General features: G+C 41.6%; 1 protein-coding gene across 1 annotated transcript in view; it reads left to right on the top strand.

The window, feature by feature from the left end:
• The window catches only part of IPMK (inositol polyphosphate multikinase), a 38,625-nt gene that overhangs the window by 8,512 nt on the left and 3,242 nt on the right, over positions 1 to 26,871 (top strand). Inside the window, 3 exon segments of the mRNA XM_032694634.1 lie at positions 11,959 to 12,055; positions 17,698 to 17,870; positions 26,114 to 26,195. Of these exon segments, the coding sequence (XP_032550525.1) occupies positions 11,959 to 12,055; positions 17,698 to 17,870; positions 26,114 to 26,195 (352 nt within the window).

Consider the following 26,871-nt stretch of genomic DNA (forward strand, 5'->3'; position numbering starts at 1 on the left):
GAGGAAGCCTATTAGGCCTCCTACAGTGATCTTGTGGTAGATGAGTTGGAACTGTGAGAACAGTATCCTTTGGAAAGGTTGGTACAAGTGAATGAGGTAAACCCCCTGCTCAACTGGGTATGGAGCTCCTGCCTCAGCCATGCTGGGCTGTGCCCAAGAGCACTCTGTGCTAGCATAGCTCTCCCTGTCTAAAAGGCTGTCCTCCTCAGCACAGGGCTCTCCTTAGTTATGGTGTCAAAATGTAGCATTGCAGAAACTGCTCTCCTGTTGGTGCTCTGCAGAGGAGGAGGGAGCTGGAATGTCAGGCTTTAAAGAGGGGCAGCTGCTTTTGTGGCACAAATGGAAAGGGACTGGGCTGCAAGGAGGGCTTGCCCTTCTGCCCCACTCTGTTGAGACCCTACCTGCAGTGCTGCATCCAGCCCTGGAGTCCCCAGTGCAGGAAGGACCTGTTGGACCAAGGCCACCAAGATGATTAGAGGAGCACCTCTGCTATGAGGAAAGGCTTAGAGAATTGGGATTGTTCAGCCTGGAGAAGAGAAGACTTTGGGGTCACCTTAGAGCCTCTTCCAGTGCTTAAAGAGTTCCAAGAGAGCTGGAGAGGGACTTTGGATAAGGGCATGGAGCGACAGGACAAGGGGAATGGCTTCCCACTGACCGAGGCAGGGTTAGATTGAATACTGGGAGGAAATTTTTCCCTGTGAGGGTGGTTATTCTATGAAAACTGATGAAGAGGGAATTTACAGTGGTTGAGGTTACCTTTGTGACTGCATTTTCCTACAAGCTGTTAAGCACTGCAAGATGAGTGTTTCCTATGTTCAACAGAAGAAGAGAAGGTGGCTGAAGTGTTTTGAGGTGGCAGCTCTTTCACTTCTGATCCTGCTTCGGTGGGGCTGTAAACCTTTTACTGTGTGTAGCTGATCTGAGCGTGGCCTACTGAAGTTTTCAAGGTTGCTAATGCAACAGCTAATAAACTGAGATTTAATGCTTCACAGATCCATAAATGTTCCTGTAACTTTTATTTGAATTGCCCTTCTGCTCTCCTGTGGTGACTGTGTGATACTCGGGGTATGAGTAGTACACCTTTCCCCCTTATGCTGCCTGCCAAAAACTGTCCTGAGAGAGCTCTTGCAGCGTGGACAACTTCCAGTGCTTACCTTTTTCTTTCTTTCCCTGCCATCCCCCAACCCCACCCCGCTCCTGTTTGCTGCGTGTCCAAAATTGTCATAGCTGGGTTTAGTGGTGTTCCCATGTCATGGCTCCAAATAATACATAGTTGCAATAGTGTAGGTTTCCAAGGCTGTTGTAATGCAAGTCTTACCTGAATTCTCAGATACTCTTGTCCTAGGTGCAAGGGTAATTTTGGGGATTGGAATAAAAAGGTGGACGGGGTTTTCCTAGTCCCAGCTCAACTCTGGCAACCTCCTACCTCTGGCCAGTGCTTGTAAACCAAGGGAGCTGGTTGACCCCGTGTAGCATTGTGGAAAGATAATTGAGCTAATCACCTGGCCCTTCTGGATAACAGATCTTCCACCCTTTGCCATTAAGTAATGGATCTGTACTGCTGTAGTGGTATTCCAAGTTCAGGGTTGAGCCCTGCTGACATCGAATGTGAATGCAAGGAAGCTGTTGCCACTGGAGATAACAGAAATGTTTTTCACTTTTGTTACATGTCCTGAAAACAAGCCAGGATGTAAGAGACACAAATAGCTCCAGCATGTAAAAGAGATTTACACTGGTTAGGTGAGAGTTAGGCACTTGAAAGCTAGGAACGAATGGTTTCGTGGTTGCCTATGCAATTGTTATGAACTTTTTTTGGATGCATTGTAATGCAGCTTTCAATAGGGCCACAGCCTGTCTTTCTCTTTTGCTTCCCCTAAAGAATGCACTAACTCATTTTACAGCCTGACATAAGGCAGACTGAATATTGTTTGTGAAACTTTTGCTGACTCCTTTGTAACAGTTAGTCTTTGAGTTTGTGACTGGAGACTAATGTGTTAGACCCAGTTATGTTAATGTTCCTGAAGCCATAGTTCCTTGTGCTTCTGTGGTTACAGAGAAGAAATGTTCTTTTCTACAGTGTCTAATTTTAATTAGTATTCCAGCAGCTTCAGGCAGTACAGAAGACTTGTGGTGACTTCCCTCCCCCTCCATGGCAAAAAATCAAGCCAGCAGCCTGAAAGATGGATTTTGGCCTAGAAGCTTTTGCACAGAGTTGCAGGAACTGACTCCTGAGGCTCAGCCCCCTTTCAGCCTACATAGCACAAATCACAATCAGGCAGACTGTGTTCTGCTCTGCTAGTGACGGAAAAGGAAAAGGATTGGGGAGGCAAAATACGTCTCGTGTCAGGTTGAATTACCCTATTTTATAAACTCAGTTAACTGGCTTTATAGTCTTGATTTAGATGATTATCCTTGGCTGAAAAAGGAGTGGATGATGGCATCATGCTGCTATTGTGTACTAAAATATCACTGTCATGTGATCATGTCTCCAGCTAAGGTTCTGATTTTCAGTCTTGTATGGACAAAAAAATAGGATGCACGATTTTCTTACCATCTTATTTTGGAGATGCAGTGCCTCGCCCATGCCTTTTATTACTACCACATTCAGAGCTGTAGCTCAATCTCCCAAAAGGTCATCTTCAGCCTTGCCTCAATTCTGGTACATCCAGATCTGCCTCATCGTCAGCAGAGACAGTGGTACTGAAGAGTACAAATCACCCATTGGCAAGCATAGCGAGCACGTCCTCATACAGTCCATTCCTGCGCTTGGCATCAGTCCTCCTGCTGTGAAACTGTCTAGGAGTGATCCTGTTTTACTGGGGAAATAGGCAACCTGAAGTTCCCAAATGAGCACGTGAAGTTGCCTCACACTCTAAACCATGAGCCTGGGCAGAAGTATTGTAGTAAAAGGAAGGGCACACAGTGTTTCTTAACTAATGAGAAGAAAATGGCTTTTTGACCAAGTTGTGGAATACTGCCAGCTGGTATTCGGATCTTTTTCATATGAGGAGTTGTCCAAGAGAGAGAAAGCATGGGGTGTAACTGTAAGAATCTGCTGAGTTCGTACTGTTGTCTTATAAACATGTTTTTTGTTCTTCACTATTAAATGACTGAAAGCTGACTGTGCCAGGACAGTAAGACTTAAAAAGTATGACATTTTTTTGATTCTTGCACTCTGCAGGAAAAACAATGCAGTAGAAGGTTAACCTAGAAGGGTATGGTGAGCTCCTTGAGGATTGTGTGTCACAGCATAAACTACAACTTGCTTTAATATATCAAAGAAACCCTCATAAATGGAGACAGTAAAAGGCCATTATTGCAATTTGATGCTATCGCAGAACTGCTGGGTGGGGTTAGTAACAGATTGAGTAGCCTACAGTCCATGTCATTCAAGTAAGCAGAGAAAAAAATCCAGTTCTCTTAGCAACCTCATTTTGAGGAAGAGTTGTCATTCCTGAAAGTAGACCTGGCTGAAAATTAAGCAAAAATGCAATTTTAAAGTGCACAATATGTTAAATTGAATTAAGATACAGTGCGGTGCTCCTGCTGTGCTGGAGGGTCATGCAAGTACTTTTTTGGACTGGATCAAATATTATTTAGACTTCATTTATGAATGTGTCAGAATAGGGATCCACTTACTAAATACATGTTAGTGTTACACAGAAAAAAATGTGTTCATTATAAGTTCATTTAAAGGTAAGATGCAGTTGGTGAGCTGCCAGTATGGGATTGAGGAAAGTGTAGGTTGCCTCCTTGAAAGAAAAGCAAAATAAATTTAGTCTCCAAAAAGAATTGTAGTTTCCAGATTTAAATAAAACAAAACCTAAAAACCCAGGCTTGTAATATGACAATGTTGTCTGATGACATGCTGGAGGGAACAGATGCCATCCAGAGGGACCTTGACAGGCTTGAGAGGTAGGCTCATGAAAACCTCAGGAAGTTCAACAGAGCAAAGTGCAAGGTCCTGTGCCTGGATCATGGCAATCCCAGGCACACCTACAGGTTGGGTAGTGTAGTAATTGAGATCAGCCCTGCAGAGAAGGACTTGGGGGTGATGGTTGATGAAAAACTCACCATGAGCCGGCAGTGTGCGCTCACAGCCCAGAAAGCCAAGGGAGTCCTGGGCTGCATCCAAAGGAATGTGGCCAGCAGTCAAAGGAGGTGATTTTTCCCCCTCTGCTCTTGTGAGGACCCCACCTGGAGCACTGCATACATTTCTGGTGTCCCCAACACAAGAAAGATATGGAACTGGTGGAGCAAGTCCAGAGGAGACCACCAAGTTACTAGGGGGACTGGAGCACTTCCCCTACAAAGACAGGCTTTGAAAGTTGGGGCTGTTCAGCCTGGAGAAGAGAAGGTTGCATGGAGACCTCAAAGCAACCTTCCAGTATTTGAAGGAGCCTGCAGGGAAGCTGGAGAGGGACTCTTCATTAGGAAGAGTGATAGGACAAGGAGTAATGGGTACAAACTGAAAGAGGGAACATTAAGGTTAGATATTAAGAAGAAATTCTCTGCTGTGAAGGTGATGAGACACTGTAACAGGATGCTCAGGGAGGTTCCCCAACCTGGCTGTGTTCAAGGCCAGGTTGGACATGGACAAGGCCTTGAGCAGCCTGGTCTAGTGGGAGGTGTTCCTGCCCATGGCATGGGAGGTTGGGACTAGGTGAGCTTTCCAACTCTTAACATTCTATGGTTCTATAAATGGCAGTTTAAATGGAGTGCCTTGGCCTGGCACTTAGGCAGTGAGCCATCTGAAGGTGCTCAGCAGGCTGTGGGACCAGCTGTATGCTGGCATTGCTACCAGGGAGGGGATGGAAATGTATGGGGACTGTGGTAGTGCTGTCTCTGAGTGACTGAACTTACTATCAGTCTGCACCAGCAGGGTAGTGCTGCAGTGCATTCCTTCTGAGGGCTGCCTCTTACAGTCCTAGGAAAAACAACCCAACACGTCTGTTAGGACTTGGATCCCATTTCTGTCTCTTTGAAATGTAGAATTAAATTTTGCTTTTCTAAGTGTAACTGCTTCAGGATTTCTCCCAACCCTTGTTCTCTCTCACTTCTGTCTGGGAATCTTCAGCTGGGATCAGGTTGCTTTCCAGAAACAAAGAGTAAGGCTGAATGTTCTCACAAAGTGGAACAGCCATATTGGCTTCTTTCCCCTTTTGTCCTAATGTTCTACCATTCCACTTTCAGTAATTTCACTGATAATTTAAGCTTGAGTAGTTGGAGTTGCTTAAAAAAATTATTCTTAGGGCAGAAAATTTGTATGAAAACACTCTGGCCGCTGGCTTTATTCAACTTGCTTTTCCATCTGTGAGCTTGGATGTGTCAAGGTGGCGGTTTCTGAGCAGGTCCATGTCTTCCCTCAAAATCCTAAGCACTGTTCATGTTGCACCACTTTGTGCATTGCAGTAACAATGTACTTTTGGCGCAGTAGTTGTGAAGACAGATGAGAAAACTGATTGAACTGTGCTTCGGCAAGACCAAGTACTTGACTCTCTGCCTTGAAATTTGCTGGGTCTCTCTCTGGGTGCTGGTAGCTTGAGTTTTGCAGTGGGTAACTTCAGGTCAGCGTCTCTCCAGCTCTGTGGGGTAAGCGTTATCAAAGAAGTAAGAAATAAGTAAGAATGGGAGAAGTATTTAGTATGTTAAAATTGAAAATTCCTTATCAGATGACCAATGATAGTATGTCTTAACCATTTTTTTAGGCTATGTTCTCTTTGTTTAGGCCTCTAGTGGATAGTGCCATATGTGAACTCTGCTCCAGTTTGCTGTATGTGCACGTTGGCATATCTGAACAGAATTCTGGTTAGATTATGGAGTGGAGACTTTGATCTGCAATTTGCCGTGTACTTTTGGACTATCCAACCTAAAACTTTCATAACCTACTTAAGAGGCTGCGTAACCAGTGTTAGAGCTGGTAGCATAAGTACAATCACCTACACTTTCCTGGGTATCATCTTTAAGACCTTTTTTTGTTTGTAAGAAAACAATCAGATGATGCTGCCTGAGGGATCAGACTTTGTTGAGCATCCTGAAAGAAGTATTATCTTTGACTTCGGAGTGCTCTCAGGTTCATTGAAGACTCCAGCTCCTATGCAGCTGAAGCTGACTGTAATATCTGGTGGTGCTAGTGACTTGTAAACACGGGAGAGACTGAAGGGCAAGAGAAAGCCTGGTTCTGTGGCAAGAGATTGGTGATGAAACACGATCTTTAAGTTTGCAGTTTTGACCAAGAAGGCCCTAGCGGCCACTACCCTGCTCTGTGCTCAGCTGGGTGACTTGCAGCAATTGTAGGGAAATGTGGATAAAATAAGCAATTAAAGCTTGCTTTGTTGTTAATGTTTAGTTGCCCAGGAATCGTGTGGGATGAAAGACGAGATGGGGATTTGTTGTCTTGTGAAGGGGGAAACAACACTTCTCTGCTTCTGATGGGGTAGGGCCAGATGCCTGCTTATGCCTTTCGAAGTCCTTTGCTTCCTTGCCTCTACAGTAAATGTTTATTGGAAAGAAAGAGGGCCTGGAGGATCTGTCTCTTCCCAGTTTACCCTGAGCAATTTGAAGCGACCCGCTGTGGATGCTGGCTGCTGTTCCTGGCTTGCGGCTCACCCCGTAGTATTTGTTCAGCACTGTGGTGGTGGCTGTGCCTGACTGCAGCCTTTTGGGGGGTTCTTCTGACTGCTGAAGTTCTGAAGCTCTGCCACATCCTCAGAAATGGGTCAGGGTTTGCTTTGCCTCTTGTAAAGATGGTTCTGTGCCTGGGGCTTCAAATCTTGCTAGAGTCAACCTAAATTTGACTATGTAAAATGTGAAAGTGGATGAAATGAGACCTGCTGGTTTTTTGGCATTGTTAGAGAATGAGTGGTTGATAAACATGATCAAATAAGTGTCTCTCTGGGAGATTTTTGAAGCTTATTTTCACAGCCTTCATTTTTTGGAAGGTAAGATGGCCAACCCCTTGCTATAATGTGGGGTTTTTTCCTGACTCCTGGAAGAAGGGTATGATTGTCACAAGTGTGTGCCATCTTTATTTGAAAATCCATTTATGTGGTCAGATTGTAGGAATAGATCCTGCTTTGTTCTAAACTTTCTTTCTTTCTGTAGGTATCTTCAGTGAGAATGATTGCAATCTCATTAGTATGCCTGTATATTGGATAGTAAAATAAGCAGTTTGATATAATAGCATTTAATATGACATCACTCACAGATACTTAACATTTGAAATTGTTCTGGTGTCAGGTATTTTCAATATAAGCAGAGCTGGCTCAATGCCAGTCATGTTTATGGAAACAAATACTACGGACACTTGCGAGTCAGACCATGATGGTACCACTTTGAAAAGAAGCCAGGGCTGTCTGAGCTGTAAAGCCAAGCAGATACGAATTGCTAAAATCACAGGTGCTGTTTCAACCTCAGTTTTTTGGCCCTTGCACTTGCTTGGTGTAACTGGGTGATACAGGAGTCCAGAGGGAAATGCAGTGTGCGCTCAAGTAATTAAAATCTGTGATATAATACATACCCAACGGGAGAGGGAATTAAGCTTGCACTGTCACCTGTAAATCTTGCATTTGCTAATTTAAGCCCATGACTTAACTGCATTAACTCCTCATAAAACCCTGAAAAAACCACACTGGACACTGAACTGTCTGCCTGATGTTGGCAGCTAGTTGTGTCTCCTGAGACCACAGGCTGTAGTGCTGCTACCTTTTGGGATAGTTTATGATAGCTGGCAACAAAGGAAGGTGATGGTTCAGACTGATATGCCCACTCTGGCATTTAAAGTTCCCTACTCAAACAGCTTTACAATAAATGTGAGTTTAAAAAATATAGGTATTCTTTTAAATTAACTCTTGAATACTTCAGAAGATTCTCTGTAGATTACTTTCCTGTCAAAGTGGTATTCTTTTCATCAGGACAACTTAAGACAGGTCTGTACTGCCAGAACTAGTTTCCTGCTGAAGTTTAAACATACCCTCCCTCTGTCATTTATGTCATTAGCTAGTCTTTAGAAAACAAAAAAACCCCCAAATGTCATGTTGCATTAAATAAGGAAAAGAACATTCCCGTGGTCCCAAGCCGCCCCTGTTTGCATTAAAAAACAGATGAATCTGTTTGAAAGACACCAAAACAGAGTGTACTTTGGATTAAAAACTTAGGGATGGTAAATTTGCCTCGGAATTAAAAACTCCTGAGTGACTGGAAATTATGACTTCATGAGGTCTGTTAGACTATGTGAGCTGCCACAGGACATGTGGGGGTTGTATTCTTCCTATGAGTTAGTGGCTGTAATTTGCAGTGGTGATGTTGTGAGCCCTCCAAATGTCAGCATCCTGTTTACTTGCTTTTAAGTCCAGCAGTTACTACATTTTCTGTCTCCAGCTTGTGCTATCGGAGGAATGTAGCCTATGATACATAGAAGGGATACCTCCCCAAGATGAGCTGGCAGAATTATTTTGCAGTTCTCAATTTGTTGAAGACATTATGTACTGGTAGTGGAGAAATTGCTTCTATTTGTCAGTATATGCTGGAGAAATGGAACTATTGTTTCATTAAAAAGAAAAAAAACTGCTGAAAGTGAAATATTGCTGAAAGTGGAATATTGCTGATGTGAGTAAAAATTTAATGGTTTATTTATAAAGGTTGTTGTGGGGTAAGTGATAACCTGCATTTTTCATGAGTCTTCCAACAGCATTGGTAGCAACTCCTTTTGGTGTATGAGGTACACTGTTTATTTCTCATGTAGTCTTAGGGTTGATGTTGTTATGTATACATCTGTATTTGGCATTCTCTTTGACATCTAAGTGTATAGCTTGTTAGCAGGTTGTATGAACTGAGAAGAAAAGCCCAGGACACGTGTGCTGCTTACAAGGCCCTGCTCTGATGTCCTGCGTAATTCCTGAAATGTCTGATTTTGTAGCTTTGCCTACGCCAAGTGACTTCCTCTAATCTTTATTTAGAGTAAATGCTTATTCTCCTGTGACATGCAAATACATTACAGGCTAAGACTGAAGTTTATCTTAAGGTTTATATAATATAGAAGTCTCCGTATTATAAGTGCTTTGTATACATTAGGTCAGACTTACGAAGGGAGTTTATTACCGGTTCTGGGAGCGAGACAGCTTCTTGAGAGACAGAAGTAATGCACTTAGTTCTGTTATATCAGAGTAGTGATACTGAAAAAGGCATTACTTGGGAGTTCTGTCTCCATTTAAAATGTCATATGTCACTGTAGTAAGGAATGGACTACTTGGAAGACATGGCTTCTGGAGCTCTTTTCTTCATTTGGCCTTGACTTTGGGCTACAACTCCCCATTATAAATTATCTGAGTATCTTTGTTGTATCCTGATGTTTGGAATACACAGGAGTATACTCATAATTACTTGCTAAGTTGCTAAGTTCAGTTGCCTGAAGTTGATGATAAAAAGTAAGTCAAGGGTACTATCTCTTTAAAAAACAGAAGTGGTTTCCTGACATTTCACTTTCTCAGAATCTTTTGCCAATAGATTAAGTAATTGAGTTACTATGTTTGCCTGTTTTTTCAGTTGCATTCAGTGTTCCTTCTCCTTGTCTGCTGCACTTTTGGTTTCCATCTCTCTCCTCTTGCTCATGACCTAAATATATGTACTTGCTCACGTGTAAGGGCTGTGACACTGCATGATGGTCGCTGCCTCTCAGACCTGTTTAAATTCGCCTGGGAAAAGAGCATTTGTGCTGGGCCAGTGCGGGTCCTTACCTTGGCTGTGAAGTGCTATGATCAGAAACTACCACAGTAAACAAAAATTGAGTTTGTACTATTGGTCTGAAAATGCTTACAGCATGAAGTAATGCCACCTGCCAGTGCTTGGAGTCCTGGCCCAGGAACAGCTGTCTGTACAGTGGGGAACACTAAACTGTTATAAAAGAGAGCAGTAGTCCGGTCTGTGCCTCAGCATCTGCCTGGTGCTAATCTTTCTCTCTGTTCTCTCCCACCCTTAACTTCTTTTTTTCTTACTTAAACTGGTAAGATCAAGTTACATCTCTCTTCTGGAGAAAGCGCCGTCTTCCGCTGGCGATGCCTGAGGCTCGGTGAAGAAATGTTGCATAAATACACAGCAACCACTGATCCTGGGAGCAAGCAAGGCTTTTTGTCTTAGGGCACAATATACCAGCATATCAGCTTGTGTTAACATGGAGCAAAACTGGGCCTAGATGTACAATTATGTGTCATCCTCAGAGGTCATGCCAGCTTGTTAAACCATGACGTGTGAAGAGAGATCAGTGCCCTGTGATGTGACTGTGACTTGTAAGATACGCACCCAGCAACTTCTGTATGCTTAAGATAGCAACAGTAGTGGCAGAGGGTGCGGTGGTGGGTGCATGCCAATGTTTTGCAATACGCTGTGCACATATTCTTGTGGTTTGAGCTTTGAGGTTTCAGCCCCTTCCCTTAGGATCTTGCAAATGGGGCATATGAACCATGAACTAGTTAAAAGAACAGGTCAAATTCATTACCCTAGCGTGCAGTCGGCGTGGATTTGGGTTTATCGTGGTTTTGATCACTGCCCAGTAATGGTGCTGGCATGAAGGTGTCAGAATTGTGACTGGTGCAAGCCCAGGAGAACCTCATGTTAGCTGTGGAGCAGCCCCTGTGTGAGAAACACACTGGTGATTTGAGGTTTCTGCAATGAAACCTGAATTTAGCACAAACGCGTATTAACTTATTTAACTTATTAACCTCTGCTGCTGCATGAGGTTCTGTCTAGAGTTACCTGGCACTGGTGAGGATAGCCAAGGCTTGCCTTGATTCTCAAAAATTGCAGCTGGACTTCAGGTTTGGTTTTTTTCTCCCTAGTTGTATTAACATTACACAACACAGGCATGTATTTTGCAATACCTCCCCATTGGAGTTGCCATCACAAGGTATTCCCCTACTGAGGTTAAATGTGGTCTGACACAGTGAGCTGAGCCAACTCTGCAGAGCTGTTAACACTAGACTTTTTTTGCCTTGCTTCTGACTTTGCAGTGGGCTCTGGCTGCACTGAAGTGAAAGCAGAACCTTTAGCATGGTTTGGTCACTGTGCAGCATCCATGGGTATTGCTGTGCAGCCACTGTGGGGCTGAGGGGCAGGACACTACTCTGATGGCATCACAGCTGAGAGAACTGTAAAGGGATTGGGATGAGATGGCTCCTAAATGCAGTAACTGTCACTGTAACCTGTACTGGAGTGGATATAGATCATTTAGTCCACAAAGCACATGGAAACCTATAGGCAATCCCCTGTTTCTGGAACTACATCTTTGGGTGGGGGTGAATCTGGGCAAGGGAATGGTTTTGAAACCACAAGCTGGCGACAGTCATGTGATTCCATAGGCTTTGTTTTCACTCTACAAAGAATTGTTCCTTCAGGAATATAAACCAGCTGCTATTTCCAAACTGTTTGTGTTTTTCCTACAGAAGTTAAAAAAAATGTTGAAAGTGTTAAATGAAAAGAAATGTATTTGAATTGTGTATAATCTGTGTGATGTAGCTACAGCATGAGTTGTTTCGGAGGGGACAAGAAAATACTATCTAGTCTGAGCCTATGTACTTTACCTGATATAATTTAAAAAGCTTTGGATATATGATACAATGCAGTAATCCTATACAGTCTCACATCCAGGATGCGAGAGCACCCTTTTCACTAAATTGGCTTTGAAGTTAACAATTATGGTTTAGATTTTTATTCAAGTTAAGCCACAAATTATTCTTGGAGCTGATGTATCTTTTCCACTTCAAAATTTGAAAGAAAGGATGCTACTTCTTTATGTTGGACTGTGATAATTATCATCCTTATCTTGTATGTTTTTTAAACGTACAGTAGAAATCTTAAACTTATGAAAACAAAGACTGTAAGAACGTATAACTATGGGACAATCGGAAGTATAAAATGAATGTTTTTAAAGTGACGCTCTTTCCAACCCTCCCTAATTTCTTTCAGGTTTATGACCCTGACTGTTGTGACAGCATTCTTCTGGAGCTGCGGAAATATCTGCCAAAATACTTCGGTGTCTGGTCACCACCTACTGCACCAAATGGTACTGTTCTAATTTTGTCTGTTAATCCGTGCGTTCTGGAAATATTTTCTGGAGACTGATCTTTGGCAGTTGTGAGCTCCGTAGGTTTTTATCCGTCTTGCTTTGTAACCCACTAATGTTCCCTCTACCAGCTGGTTTCAGTTTGCAGTCCTGGGGCTGGATTAGGTCTTTGGGGTCTTCCTCCCAGGGAAGATGGGGCATGGCTGTTTGTACAGCAGAGGTTTCCTGAGTAGCTGGGCCTGATGGGTGTTGCCTCAGAGCTGCTGGTCTGGTTTGTGTTGTGTTGGAGGGGTGGGCTGGTTTCATGGCTATGTCCAGTCAGGCCATCAGAGCAAGAGGCAGGCACCTCGTGGGTGTGGAAGGAAGGAAAGACGGCAGATAGGCTGGGGCTGAAACAGAAGCATTCCAACTGGAATCTGCTGCTGGATCTCCAGAGGTTGGATCCCATCATCATGCCTTTTCACACAAAGCAGTTAGTTATTCCAGCAGGTACCATGCTGGTGAGCTCCACTTGTCATCCTCTGTCTTTGGTTTGAATGGAACAAAGATCTGGTGTCTTAAATTTTGTGTTTATATAACACTGGGAGTCAGGAAGAAAAAGGTATTTTGGTAGAGCAATTGGGAGATTGTCTCTTCAAGAGAAAATGGGTATTATTGTTGTATTTAAAACAGAAACCAGCTTTTCTTCTGGGGACTTTTCTTATTCACACTGGGGAAATAGAGCTTCCAGAACATACAGAAGCAAAGGGATGCTGTTGAGTCTATTTAAATACTTGGGCAACAAAACTAGATGCTGTGCTCCTTTAAAATAACAGCCTTCTTTTGCTTATGCTGTCACTTGATAGACTTATTTTCCAAAGACAGTAGTGAGACAGAGTCCAAAGACATGGTCTAATCTCTGCAAGAAGAAATCCAAGGAAGACTGTGGTAATACTGCCACTTTCTTGGCTCAGCTTTGCTTTCATGCTTTCCTGTTTGGCACTAACTCAAATAGCTCTACCAGAGCTATATTTTTTCCTTCCCTCACAATGTTCTGCGTGTCATGGAGCCCACTTAATATCCATCCCCTTCCAATTGCAAATAGTTTTTTTCTATTTGCAGTGTGATCTTAAGATGTAAAAATAAAAATAAAAATCTAGCCAAGATATAGTAATTCAACACAACCCTCATTCGCTTTGGGAATTCACTAGCACTCTGCACCATGGGACTGAATTTTGGCAGGTCTCCACCAGTCATCCAGACATAGGAATAATGGCTTAAAGGAAGAGTAACTTTTGATTTTGTTTGTTTTTCTTCTTGGAAAGACTGTGCACTAACAGGATCCCTCTTCATAGAAAGCTATGGCAGTGGTTCAACCAAAACACTGCACTGCCAACTCTGTTATCTGTAGTATTAATGAGCTTTGTGTAGTCTTGATAGAAATCACAGATGTTGGAGATGATGAAGCTTAGCAGAATGCATGTGAATCTTGTTCTTAATTGTAGATTAAGGATATATTTGTAGGTTTTTTGCAGTCCTGACATTGGAAGCCTGACCTTTCCATTGGCAATCACTGTTCTACAGGCTCTGGGGACACAGCTCTGTACAACCTCTGAGCTGTGAACCCAGTAATTCCCTATTGTTGCTAAACTGGACATAGGTGACTTCTGAAAAAAACAAAACTTAATTTAGGACCACTTTGAACTTGATTTGTGACCCTCTCTCATGTGAGTTTCCATGTGACAAGTAAGCAGGAACTGCAGTGGGTAAGGTGAAGAACACAAGGAATTTATTTCCTTACAGAAATATTTAGGAAGAACTGTCAGTCTTCTATGCTGAAAAGGTAGATAAGTAGATGAAATAGCTATCTAAAAAGAGTGGAATGTATGAAATGTAAATGAAAATGTAGAAAGTATGATGGAAAAGATGAACTCTCAGTATCAATACAATTTGAAAAAACACTGTCCTGTTCTGCTGAAATCACATACCCAGTGCTACTGCAAAGGAAAGGGAGGTAGAGGTGGGTGAGATTCTGTCTCCTTAAGCTCATCTAAAATTGGTTGGATTTGAACTTAATCTTCACTGGCATTGTGGGCTTTTGGAGTTTATTCACAAAGAAGTGGAAAAGTAGTTATAAAGATTTAGGAGCCATCTGCTGCTGAGTTTTCTGGGTTTGGCTACCTACTTGTTGCCCATGCTTTTAGTTATATTTTTTTAAGTGATTTTACTGCTGCTCACTTCATGCCATTGTCTAATTTGGTTGCCTAACTTAAGAATAGGGTAGATAAATATAACCCACTTTCAAATCTTTCCTTTCTTCATTTGTTGCTGTGGGCAGTTGAGGCTTTTCTCTTCTTTTTTCTGTGTTTTGAGAGATGTCTTCTGAGTTATGAAAAGGAATCAGATGCCTGAAGTCTGTAGTGGTTCATGCCACACGTACTTGCTGAATTTTGGTGGTCTTTTGGTTTGTCTCCTTTGGAACTGTAATAAAATATGTAAATAATATGTCAAGGCACATCTTCCTACCACTGGTAAATAGAAGTGGGCAGGGCTAGTCTGTGATGAATGATTTATTTAAATCCTCATAATGTATGGTCAGGACTACTGCTAGCAAAGCAAGATACAGAAATCATTGTGAATTCTTCTCTCTTTGAGGTTTTTTTATTTTCATCTGAATTTAGATGGCAAATGCATGACTTCCAGAAGTACACTGGGTTATCAGGGCACTATATAATAATTTAGAAAGCCTTTATTGCTTGAAAAATCTACAGGTTTTTGTTTTAACAAAACAAGGAGAGGAAGAGAGCACCCTAGTTACTTGGGCTCAGGTTCAGACTCAGTGATGCCCTTGAAAAGGACACTTAGGGTCAGAGCCTCAAAGACTCTCAGTGACTTGAAAAAGTAGAGCAGTGATACCTACCTGAAGCTTACTTTGTTTGCCTTGGTCTTGGTGCTTGGAGATACCATAGGGGTCACTGCTGGAAGTGAAAGTGTTGTGTGTTCTGATACTGTGGCTTTGGGAGCTGTTTCATTGGGCTATTGAATACAGTGCAAATAAGCACCAAAATATTGCCAACGAACCAGTGTAAACACTTGATCTGTTTTTCTGAAGCTGTAATGAGGAAAAAATAACTCGTTATGGGGCTTTATCAGGGGTGGCATTGCTCTGCACACAAGGCCAGACAGCTTTGTATGAACAGAGATGTGTATTGAGCAAATGTAAAAGTCCTAATTCTGAGCTAGCAGTTACCTAATGAGAAGGACTTAAATAATTCCAAAATGTGAGAGAGATGAGTAATTTCTGGATAATTCACAGGCTTTGCCAAATAATTAGTATTTCCCAGGGTTAGCGTTAGCTATGATGTTGTTTTAATGCTTAATTTTTTAATTGTTACATTTTAGGAGGTCTAGTTTAACAAATCTGAAATGACTAGGCAACTAAGCGGTGACAGATATTTAGGACTTCCGGATATTTGGGAGGTGCTAAATGTTGGCACTGTATGGTTAAAAAGAGGGAATTAGACCTGTGGAGTAGTGGACAGCAGATACCCCATGGGTGCTCGTGGAAACAGATATTTTACACTACTATCTATATGGTTATATTTTAGAGTTGATGAAAACATTTTATCTAAATCATTTGTATCATTTGTGGTAACTTGCAATTTGTATAATTTCGTATTTGTAACAGTTTGAGTCCAGAGTGCTCGTGACACGATCCAAAGCATTTTGGGGTTGGTGGTGAAGGACTGCAGCCCTTTTTTGAGATATTTTTGGTGACACAGTCTGTCATTTTCGGTGATTTCTGCAGTATGCGAAAAGGATTGGTGTGAAGGATGACAGATTTTTACAGTTTTTAATAACAGGTAGCTAACAGGTTTTATGGACTCCCCAGGTTTTGGTAGTGGTTCCCCAAAGTCCCACAAAAGCTGTGCTGATATCTGACTGAATTAGACCTCTGTATGACACTGTCAAGTAGTAAAAGTGGCACCTGCCTGATGCAGAATACACTGCCTGGTGTGGAGACTATTTGTCCTGCTTCTTCCTTGGGGATATTCACTGAGCAAATACCAAGCATGTTTGCTGCCTGGGGCTCCTCAAAATTAACTACAAGTTATTTAAGCTTGGCTGTATTCTGCAGTTGTAGTTAGTGGGTGAGCTAGTCTAAAATGAAACTCCTTTTGCTGTAGATCCTGCAGCCCAATGCAAATTGAAAGCTGATACAGTGAGTTAGTAGAAAAGTGGATTCTTTTTTTTAAATAGTGTATTGATTTGACAGGTTTTCCTGAGAACGACTTTACCTTGACAAGATGCCTGGTCCCATTCATACATAAAGCAGGCATCTAAGGCTTAAGTTAAACCTATTTCAGATTGATAAATACACACTTCGGGAAATTGGAACATTTCATGATGGTGTAGATTGGGACATTTCATGATGGTGATCATGATGGTGTAAAAATTGAAGCTCTCATAGGCCTTAAAGTAATGAAAGTCCGTGTAATTTCTTTTTCTTAAGAAAGTGTTTCTTCTTATTGGGGGAAATGAAACGTTGCTTGTTCACTTTGTCTTGACCCCGACTGGTTTTGTTACCTGTCTGTACAGCTTTCAAACAAAACACTTTGTGCCTTTGCTCTTTTTAAATTTGAACTGGTTTTGCTTTCTTTGGCAATTTCATTTTAGATCATGCTGCAGGAATGGGGAATAATACAATGTTTATGTATTTGGGCTGCATTAAGTCAAAGAAATACACGCATGGAATAGGCTGTACTAAAGAAAACCAGACTTTAAGTTTGTGCCTGGTGACAGGTGGATTTGAAGAAGCAGATATGAAGAATGAGACCTGTGTTCAGGCTGTGTGTTGTCTTGGTGCATGTCTTGGTGTCCTGGTGTCCTGGCAAGGGCTGGAGATGGGTGCAGGCATCTACCAAGCAGAGTCGAGCCAGGGAGTTACTGAAGTTCATTTCCTTGTGCTCTGACAGTCAGTGCTGGGGATCATGCTGGTAATAGTCTCTTACCTGTCCTGGAGGAAAGCATAAGCCACTTTCATGAGGTTTTAGATACTCCTTTAAATCTTCAGGCACTCCAAGTACTTTTGGGGTTTTTTGGTCCAGCCCCCCTCCCAAAGGGACTGTTGGAAATGGATGAAAGGCATTCATTAAAGGATTTGAAGAGTTTTCTCCCCAAAAGATGTGCCATGAGAAATGAGTACAGATGGGAGTGGGATAAAAAGAAGCAAAATGAGCTGCACTTCAGCCCCTGAAGGGTAGGACTGAATGTTCACTTCATTTTTAAAATGGCAGTAAACACTGTCTGCATTGCAAAACCCTCCACGCAGTAACCTGCATTTGAATGTGCTTAGTAATGCTCTTTGAGATATGTTACTGAACTAACAAAAGCTGCTCACTGATTTTATCTGGGCAATAATTTGAATTTAAATGCTAGGTTAGCATAAGTTAGTTGTATACAATTTTCTAAACAATAAAGCATTTAGAATTTCATACCAACAGAATTTGTGGGTGTCAGTGTTTGGAGACAAATTCGACTCTTAAAAAACTTATGTGATGCTAAGTGTTAAACTGTTCAGCTTCCTCCAAAGGAGCTTGGCTAAAGCTGTGCAATTATTTTGCTCTGACCCATTGTTTACAAAAGTTTCGTTTTTTTGACAGATACGTATCTAAAACTGGAAGATGTGACCCGTAAGTTTAATAAGCCTTGCATAATGGATGTAAAAATAGGTCAGAAAAGTTATGATCCATATGCTTCGGTGGAGAAGATACAGCAGCAGGTCAGCAAGTACCCGCTGATGGAGGAGATTGGCTTTTTGGTACTCGGCATGAGGGTAAGAACCTGTTTTATCTCAATGTCAGCTTATGCTCAGGCATCTTGTTCTGCACCAGGTACAGGGGCTGGTTTTCCTAGCAAAGGACAGTCCTCCTGTGTTTTACGTAAATGAAGCATTATCTGAATGTGTTGGTAGTACTGGTATTAACTGTTGTGTGAAATCTGTTCCAAAACACTGCCCTGGTTCACAACAAGTGTTTAACTTGGCTGGGTCCCTTACAGGAAGCTATTTGCAACCTGGGCACTGTATATGTGTACAAGAGAGGGGCTGGGTATTTAAAACTGAATATAGTTGCAATTAATTCTTCACCACCACGGCAGGTGTTTAAAATTATCAAGGGGTTTTTTGTGGTTTTGGTTTTTTTTTTTCTTTTAGGCTTATATCAGAGATTTACATACTGAACCAGTCATTCTAATAATTTAATAATGAGCTGTATCCTCTCCACATTTTTCATCGTGATGTTCTTTTATAAATATATTTTTTACGTATTTTTTCTATTTAGGGAAGAGTAAGTAAGCTCTCAGAGGTGATGCACGTAGCTATAAACAGCTGCTTATGTTCTACATTTTAAAAAGCTTTCCATCAGAAGGAAACCTCTTTTGATGCTTACACACTCAAGGAAGAGCTGTGAGGGAAGGTTAGCTGGGCATGGATGAGGCCCTGCAGATGTCGGCACTAATTCTTAATTACTCTTAGAAATACTAAGATTCAGTGTTTGTGTATTGGCTACTTTAAAACTTCATTGTACAGAGAAGCTGTACAGAACATTTGTGGCTTAGTAACAGACATGTGTTGATGTCAGTACTGATTCCTGATGCAATCCAAAAGTATTTTTTTCTACTGTGATTGATGCAGAAGTAATTTTCTTTTTGATGTGACATTTTTGTCTTCCTTCTCACATACACAAAGCCAGGGGTCCTAAAGCTCTGCATCAAGATGCATAAGTGGCTGAAGACTTTGATAAGCTTCCTCCTTGCTGTTCAATAGCACCCAGATTGCACCATTGTTTGAGCTAATTCTAATATCTCTGTAATGTTTTGTGTGGAATTGCCTAAGCTCCCAGCCTTAACTCTGCCTTGAGATAAGCTGCTACAGCTATAAATTATAGTGGTCATGTGTAGTAATTATGTAAGCCTATGAGCAAGAACGTGGGAGTCGACTCAAAAACCAGCCAAACAGTTAGGATGGAAAAGGGAGGTTAGAGATTATAGCTTTGGATTTGATTTGTGTCATTACATAACCTTTCTTATCTCATGTGTAAGACAATGTACTTCATGTCCTTTGTTTTGTGACAGTGCAAAAGAAATGATTGATTGCTTCCGTGGTATGCCTGTGACTATTGTTTCTAACATGTCAGTTATTTTTATCTTTGTCCTGTTGCAGAAATTTTTTCAATCCCCTAATGCAGATTGGATGTATACTGATGATTCCCCCAAGCAGTGCAGTTTTCCATCCAGTGTTTAACTAGATGAGATTTGGTTTTGTGCCTCTGGCACCAAATTGCGTGTTGGAAGTTGTTTTCCAAAGAGAATTGAAAGGGTTCCTCCTCCCCTCATGCAACACTTGGCAAAGTCTGAATTCACAAGGCAGTTTCTCTGCCTCTTGATTATGGCCTGTCTGCTTGCTTTATTTTTGCAAGATTCCGGCCATACTATGAAACATTTTCCTGGATGGATATGTACTGCCCAGAACAGCTCACATGGTGGATGAAGTTTGCTCATGTTTGCTGGACAAAACATGGTGTAACATGACTCAGGAATTAGTCCATTCAGTGTTATTTTTAACATGGAAGGGGCTTGCCTCATAAGTTTCTATTTTAGAAGGGCAAGAAAGAGAGGGCTGGGAGAAGCAGAAGGTAGCTGTGTTTTTTCTAAAGCAGCTGTGCTATAAGTTGTCATAAAGAGATAAAAACAACAAAAAGTGTTACAGGTGGGGGTTTTACCCCAAAACTTACTTTTAGAGTGTATTTGTATCTCAAAAGCTATTGATACAGCTTTTTTTGATGCACTGGTAAATAAGCAATCATCTGTTCATGTATCAAATATGTATGGTTTGCCCTTAAAAAGTGAGTCTCCTGTCTGGCACAGCATAGTACATAGTACACAGTTCTGGCGTTTGACATGCTAACCTGTATTTTCCTTACACACTGCACAGACAGAACAAATGCATGGAAATACATTTAGAAAATAAAGTTACTGAAATAACATTGGCTAAAACCACAATTCGATGTTTAGTGGAGAGGTTCCTTTCTTTAACAGATGCCCCATCCCTGAAAATGTCCAAGGCCAGGTTGGGCAGGGCAGCCTGCTCTAGTGGAAGGTGTCCCTGCCCGTGGCAGGGGATTGGAACTGGATTGTCTTTAAGGTCCCTTCAAAACCAGACCATTCTGAGATTCTGAGAGATTGGGCATGTTTTGTTATTGCAGTAGCGAGAGTTTAAATATAAGTTGGAAAACTCAGGTTCTGTTGCAATAGCAAAAACACAAATTGTAATATGGTTTCAGTAGTAGACACATATAGGTAAGAAATCTCTTCACAGCACGGGCAGTGTTAAATACAGAGCATTCTGCATGCTGTTGAGCAGAAGCAGAATGTGTGGGCTGTGCTCTCATTTCAGATTCGCAGTCCATTTGGAATCCACAGTTCCCAGTTTCTGCAGGTTTTCTTTTTTCCAGAAGATCCTGATTGCAATCTATTCCATAATATTTCCAAAACACTTTTTTGAAACAGTGTAACCCATCATTGACCCCTATTGTTTGTACCTACGAACATGCAGGCAGTAAAGTTTAATAATCAAAGCTGGTTTTAGAAGTGAATTTCCTAATCTACAGCACATGTTTCTGCAGGGTGTTTTCAAACTGACTATAGCTGAGTCTGCTTTATGAGTTCTTCATGAACTCTTTCTAGTATTGTGGTAAGTTTCATAAGCTCTGATCTGTGAATTACAAGATTTAGGAAGGGAGGAGTAACAAAGATACTAAATACCAAATCTAGTGTTCGGATTCTTTCACAGTAAAAAATTACCAGAACTAGGTTTTTTACATTTTTAAGTCTAGTTCAAGCTTTGATGTTTAAGAAAACAGGAAGACAAAGCAAAACAAAAACTAAAAACCAACCAAACAAACCACCCCCCAACCAACAAACCACAAAAACCCCATAGCAATCGAAAGAAACTAGCCAAAAGCTCTGAAAAAAACTCCTCCAAACACCAGAACAGATATTTTTTTATTATATGAAAAAGCAGGAAAGAAGTGTATTCTAATGAGATGCTTCATGGAAGTTCTGGGAGTTCAAAATTCTGTATTAAGCTATTTTTAAGATGGTCCATGATTTAACTGCAGCATCGTTGTTTCTTTTATTTAGGAGATTATTACTCTGCTTTTTCACTGAATAAATTTGAACATAATTTCATTCTACAACTTATTTATGTGAAGACTTCACTAAAATGTTATATTGACTGTCAGAGCATTTGGGGGTACACTTAGTCTTTGAAGCACTCTGATTTTGTTATGTGTTTTAACACAAGGACTTGGTATCTTGTATTTTTTATAAGGATATATTTTTTCCTATTGGTACTGGTTGCCATTGAAATGGTGAAAGATATGTCAGAATGGGCAGATTATTGTCTAAGCATAGTCTTGGAAACGGGGGAGCAGGGATGCATCCTTCCTGTGCTGAATTTTCAAGGCAGCAGCAATCAGGGATGGGATGTGTGTACTTTCATCATGTGTGGTCTAGCAACGACAACATAAGTTTAAAAAAAAACAAAAGTCAAAATTATGGGAGGTGTTGTTTAAATAAATAGTTTTGGATAACTGGGCATGCTCTCAGCAGCAGTGATAGTTGACAACGTTACTGTAAAGCAGAGATATCAAATAAGAGAATGTATTTTTTAAAAAAGACTTTCCTTGTGTTATTTTTTCTTTAAATCCTTGCTTTACTTCTTTTTTCAGAAAAGAAAAAATAAGGCTTGTTGAAGCTCTGTTCAAATCTTGCACTGTGGCAGGTTTATGGGCCTGCAGAGAAACTGGGGTCGCTCAGGTGTGAAGGAAACCTGTGTATTTATGTTTGGACAGTTGTGAGGTACAGGCAGAAGGTGGCCAGGTGTGTATGTGGGTCTGGGCCTGCTGCTGGAGGTGCCCCCTGCAGATGTGCCTGGGTGAGCCTGCTTACTCCTTGCTTTCAGCTTGGCTCCAGTTTTGGCAGCAGGCTGGGGACTGACCTGCAGATGCCAGTCAGGAGTGTAGAGGTGCTTTGTTGTAAATAGAAACCTCTGTGTGATGTCTGAACATTCACTCCCTCCTACCTGTGTGTGTGTGACATAGGGGTGACTACTAGGTGTATTTATGGAAAAAAATCTGAGGGCTGGGCAGCTCTGTGGGTGCCCAGTGAAGACTGGATGCCATGGCATCAGGGCATGTATCTCTAATCTCCACGTCCTTGCTTAGGACAGCAGATCCCAGGCTGCTGTTGGGGTGGAAGCAAGGGAGCAGGGATGGACGTCAGGAGCTCTGCAGGAAGCTGCTTCCCGGGCACCAGCTGGTCCATGGGAATGTCAGCAGTGCACAGGTCCGTGTCATGTGTGCCACTGAGTTGGCCTTCACTCCTGAGGGTGCCCTGTGTAGTGCTGTACAGGCCTGCTCAAAATAGGTTGGGGTTATTTTCCTGAGTTTCACTAACGTGGATTAGTTGATATTTTTTGCAGATGTGAAACAGCTCTGCAAGTTACTGAGTAGAGATTTTTATTTGTGCTAGCAGTATCTCCCCCAAGCAGGAAATAATACTCCTAACGTGTATTTAAATTGTACTTTCTGAAAGTCAGGGAGTTGCCACAGTTAAGTGTTTGAACAGTGTGTATATTTTTCTGCCTCACCATGGAAGTTGGTACTGAATTATCATAATTAACATTACATGACATTTGATACCTATTTTCCTCAGTTTAATATCCTGAAGCTGAAGTCACAAACTGTGTATCTCTGCTGAGACCTTGCAAGGGTTGTGCTTTTTTTAAAGACCACACTGGACCAACTTTTTATTTTAACTCAAGGTTTTCATCAGTCCAGGAACATCAGATGAACTACCTGTAACTGAAAAAAGGGTATAATAAGCTGTGTGGGCATGCAAGCAGCAATGACTGAACACCTCATAGGGAAACAAAAGCCAAGTGCAGGTTAGGAATATCCAAGGATAATTTCCCTCAACAGTTAATGGTCTGGTTTTTTTGATGTGCTGCCCATACAGAGTCACTGCTACTGCCAGTTAAAATCCTGAACCTGTTAACATACTGGATTCCAGAGCTGTTTGTGCAGTGGGAGCTGCTTGTAGGCACAAGGAGGAGCCTTCACATTGTCAGCCAGAACAGCTCTGATCTCGCATACTAAGAATATATAAAAATGACTGATGAAGCAGGAGGCAGTGTTTTGCAGCTCACAGAGTTTTCTTTGTCTTGCACTCTGCAATGAACCTCGCTGTGAATAGAGAGCAAACACATAACAAGCTGTGGCATATGGATAAGAAATGAGATTTTCCTGTCTAATAATTTCTTAGCTGTTGGCAAGGATCTGACTTGTCATCGTTCTGACAGAAATGGGCTGGTACAGACAGCGGCAACAACAGGGATACAGAAAAGACTTGGTTCAAAGACAAATATCATTTTGGGAAGGGTTAGTAGCAGATTAGCGGTGGTGACAGTGTGAACAAAAGCACAGTGAAGCAAGAGGTCTGTCTAATAGGAAGTTGATATTAGTCTGCTGCTCCTTGTGTTTGGGGGTAGGTGAGGGTGGAGCAAGAACCGATGAGAGATTATTTCTGTTTGAGCTTGGGTTTCTGTTCCCTTGCTTTCAGAATGGGGTTTAATGTATTTGTATTTGAGTGAGGTTTTCCAGGAATGTTTCTTCTGGACTCTTCCCTGCAGTTGAGCAAAGGCTCGAGGTGGTGTTAAGAGAACAGTTCTTTAGCTAACATGGAGAACACTTTTGCGAGTACCCAGATCTGTTGTCCTTTAACGCCACTGTCTGCAGCCAAGCCTGCTGGTGACTGAGAGTGTTCTGAGTGCATAAGGCAGTTAAATACATACATAAATAAATACTTGTGATGTGGGACATGGTACTTTATCACTGACCATTTTGTATAGTTAAAAATGCACCATTAGTGCCAAACACGCACATCTGCCTGGGTGTTTGTAAACTATATAGAAAGACATTTGGGGGAATGGTTTTGTGCAAATTTTGAGGAGAGGTGGGGTGACTTCTTGGGAAACCCAGCTCAGAAGCCCAGGGGCTGAGGTACTGCTTCAGCATTCCTCTGGAAAACAAAATGAGTTTGCAGATCTTAATCAGCATTTTGGAGCTAGTGCCCATGTCGCAAAAACTGTAGCTCCTACGGGAAGAGATAAGGTTCTGGTCCTGGTAAACAAGATGGTTTGGTCAGGAACTGCTGCAGTGCTGATGTCTGTAGGAAGCTGCCTCTGGGCTGACTACATGAAAATGTTTAATCTCATTTTACTCATTTTAATCTCAAGAAACAGCTAGTGAGAACTTAGATGTTGTCATCAGACTCTTTATTCTCTTTCTAAGCAATATTTTTTTTCTTCATTTTTTATTTAACTGCCTTTGACTTGTAGCTCTTTAAAAGGTTTTTGAAACTTCTTATATGTTTCTGAAAGTTACTTTGGTAACTGAAGTGTTAACATAAGTAATCTTTGGGTTCCTGTGTAGTATGCTGTACTTCTTTCATGTGCTTTGGAAAAAAAAACCCCAAAAAACCTAAGTGGAGAAAAATTAATGATTTTGTGAACCCAAAATCACATTGGTCAAATCCAGTTTTAGAATAATTCCTCTCTGCTGTGGCTTTCTGCAGTTCATACACATCGAGGCCTCAGTTTCTCCAAATATCATAACACTGAAAATAGGGATCATAGCAGTGGGAAGTGTCTCTGCTACTGAGTGAGTTTAAACATTCAAGCTTACAGCTCTTATTTCTTTAGAATAACCAGAATTATTTACTGACCCTTTGCTTAATGGTTGGTGACTTAAATCAATTTCCACAAACTGTGATTTAAGTTCTTTGGGGACTTTGAATTTAATTACTTCTGTCCTTTTGTCAAAATAAGAGCTGTTTGAGCTACTGAGAGTTCTTCCCAGCTACTTTGCAAAGCAGGAGGTGGGGACCTGTGTATTAATGGATTTGTTGTGGTTGGGATGGGGAGAGAAATTTTGAGGTGAAGGGCTGCAATGAAAACAGGAAATTCTGTTTTCTTTCTTTATTGCTCCTGTACCACTCCTTTCTGTGTGCTGCTGTTTCACTGTCCTGGACTTGTTGGCTACAGCAAGGACAAGCCCCTAAAGGAGGGATCAGGAGCAGGCGCTTCACCAGTGTGCCCTGACTTGCTTTCCATGGGATCCTCTCTTTATGGGGGTGAAGGGAATGGTGTGGCTGGGATGGGTGCCATGGAGTTGGGTGGTCTGAACAAGTGTCAAGCCTGAAGTTCCTGCCAGAGAAAACTGCCTGCTTGGTAACACCATTATTTCGGCAAATAAGAATTGTCTACACTCTCATAAACAAATTATACTTGGACCTATCTGCCTGTCATGTTTCTGCTATGGAAATTATTTCAGTTAGAGAGAAAATGTGTCTACATATAAAACATGTTTGAATTAAGTTCTTAAGCTTGTACAATATGGACAAAACTGTACCTGTGTGAGTTGCCTCCCTTTCAGATGAGAGCTGATGTACTGCTGTCAAGGCTGGAACCCAGCTTTTGCTCAGCTGCTGTCATTTATTCAGTGCGACCTCATTTGTGCTGGCAATTACAGTTTTGGGTGGGTTTTGCAAGCTGGACCTTGGTGGTAATTCTGTTTTGCTCTTGTGCTAATAGTTTTATAGTTCTAAGAACTCAAAGTAATTGCATTGAAATTTTTGCTCGCTATGTCTTACTGATTTAACATCCACGGTAACACGTGTGGGAGTGTGATAGATTCAGGTCTCATCTTTGATTTGCAAGGCAGGGGCCATATAAAACAGTTCCCTGTGATGGTTACATTGCTGTAGCTTGGAGCCCAAGGGCTGAAGAGAGGGTTTTGGAGAGCACTAGAGGGCAGTGCTGGCCACTGCAAGAAACTTAAAAACCGCGAGGGCTAAACGGCACCCAGGGTTTTGTGGCCTGTCTGTGAGTCTCTCTTTGCTCTGCAGAAATACTGATGTTTCAAAATACCTGTGGAGCCTCCTCCTTGTCTCTTTCAGGTGTACCATGTCTCTTCAGACAGCTATGAGACACAAAACCAACACTACGGAAGGAGCTTGACCAAGGAAACAGTAAAGGACGGTAAGGGAACTCAGATGTCAGAATTCAGTGCGCTTGGATATTTTTCATTTATTTACTTACTTATAGAACTGTATGGAAAAAGTAGTCTGTGTGTTCCCATTTTAAAAGTCCTTTTTTGTCCTCATGCCAGGTGGGTCTTTAGCTGTTCCCTGTATAATTTGAGCTACCTGTCAATCTGAAATTAAGAGTGCAGTTGGCTGTAACAGTAGTGCAGACTATAGGGATTTCCTCCTCACGTCTCTTTTACTACTAATAAGGAGGTGATAGTTGTAGAATTCATTTTTTTTTGCAGCTTTGAAACTATAATGAAATAGAAACCTTTTAAAAGTATTAAATGCTTTTATAATATTTTTTTTATCTCTAGTTGTCTTCTGTGAATATCTAAGTGTCTTTTATATTAGAAAGCTGCTACCAGTGAATCTTTCAGTTCAAGGGACCTTCTCAGTGGAAGTCAATCCACATGTTGCTCTGCATTAACCATAAATAAAAATGCTGCCATCATATGGCTGTTTGGTGATAACTAATGCAAACTACTTATTAGTTGACATCTGTTCATCTGTCCCCCAGCAAAGGACAGAAGGGTGCACACACCAACACACTCATGATAACAAGCTGCTTGAGACTGTTTATCTGTGGAAAATTTAATGGATTTAACATCTGCCCAAAACTGTCCAGG

The sequence above is a fragment of the Chiroxiphia lanceolata genome, chromosome 8 (assembly GCF_009829145.1).
Source record: "Chiroxiphia lanceolata isolate bChiLan1 chromosome 8, bChiLan1.pri, whole genome shotgun sequence".
Taxonomy (NCBI): Eukaryota; Metazoa; Chordata; class Aves; order Passeriformes; family Pipridae; genus Chiroxiphia; species Chiroxiphia lanceolata.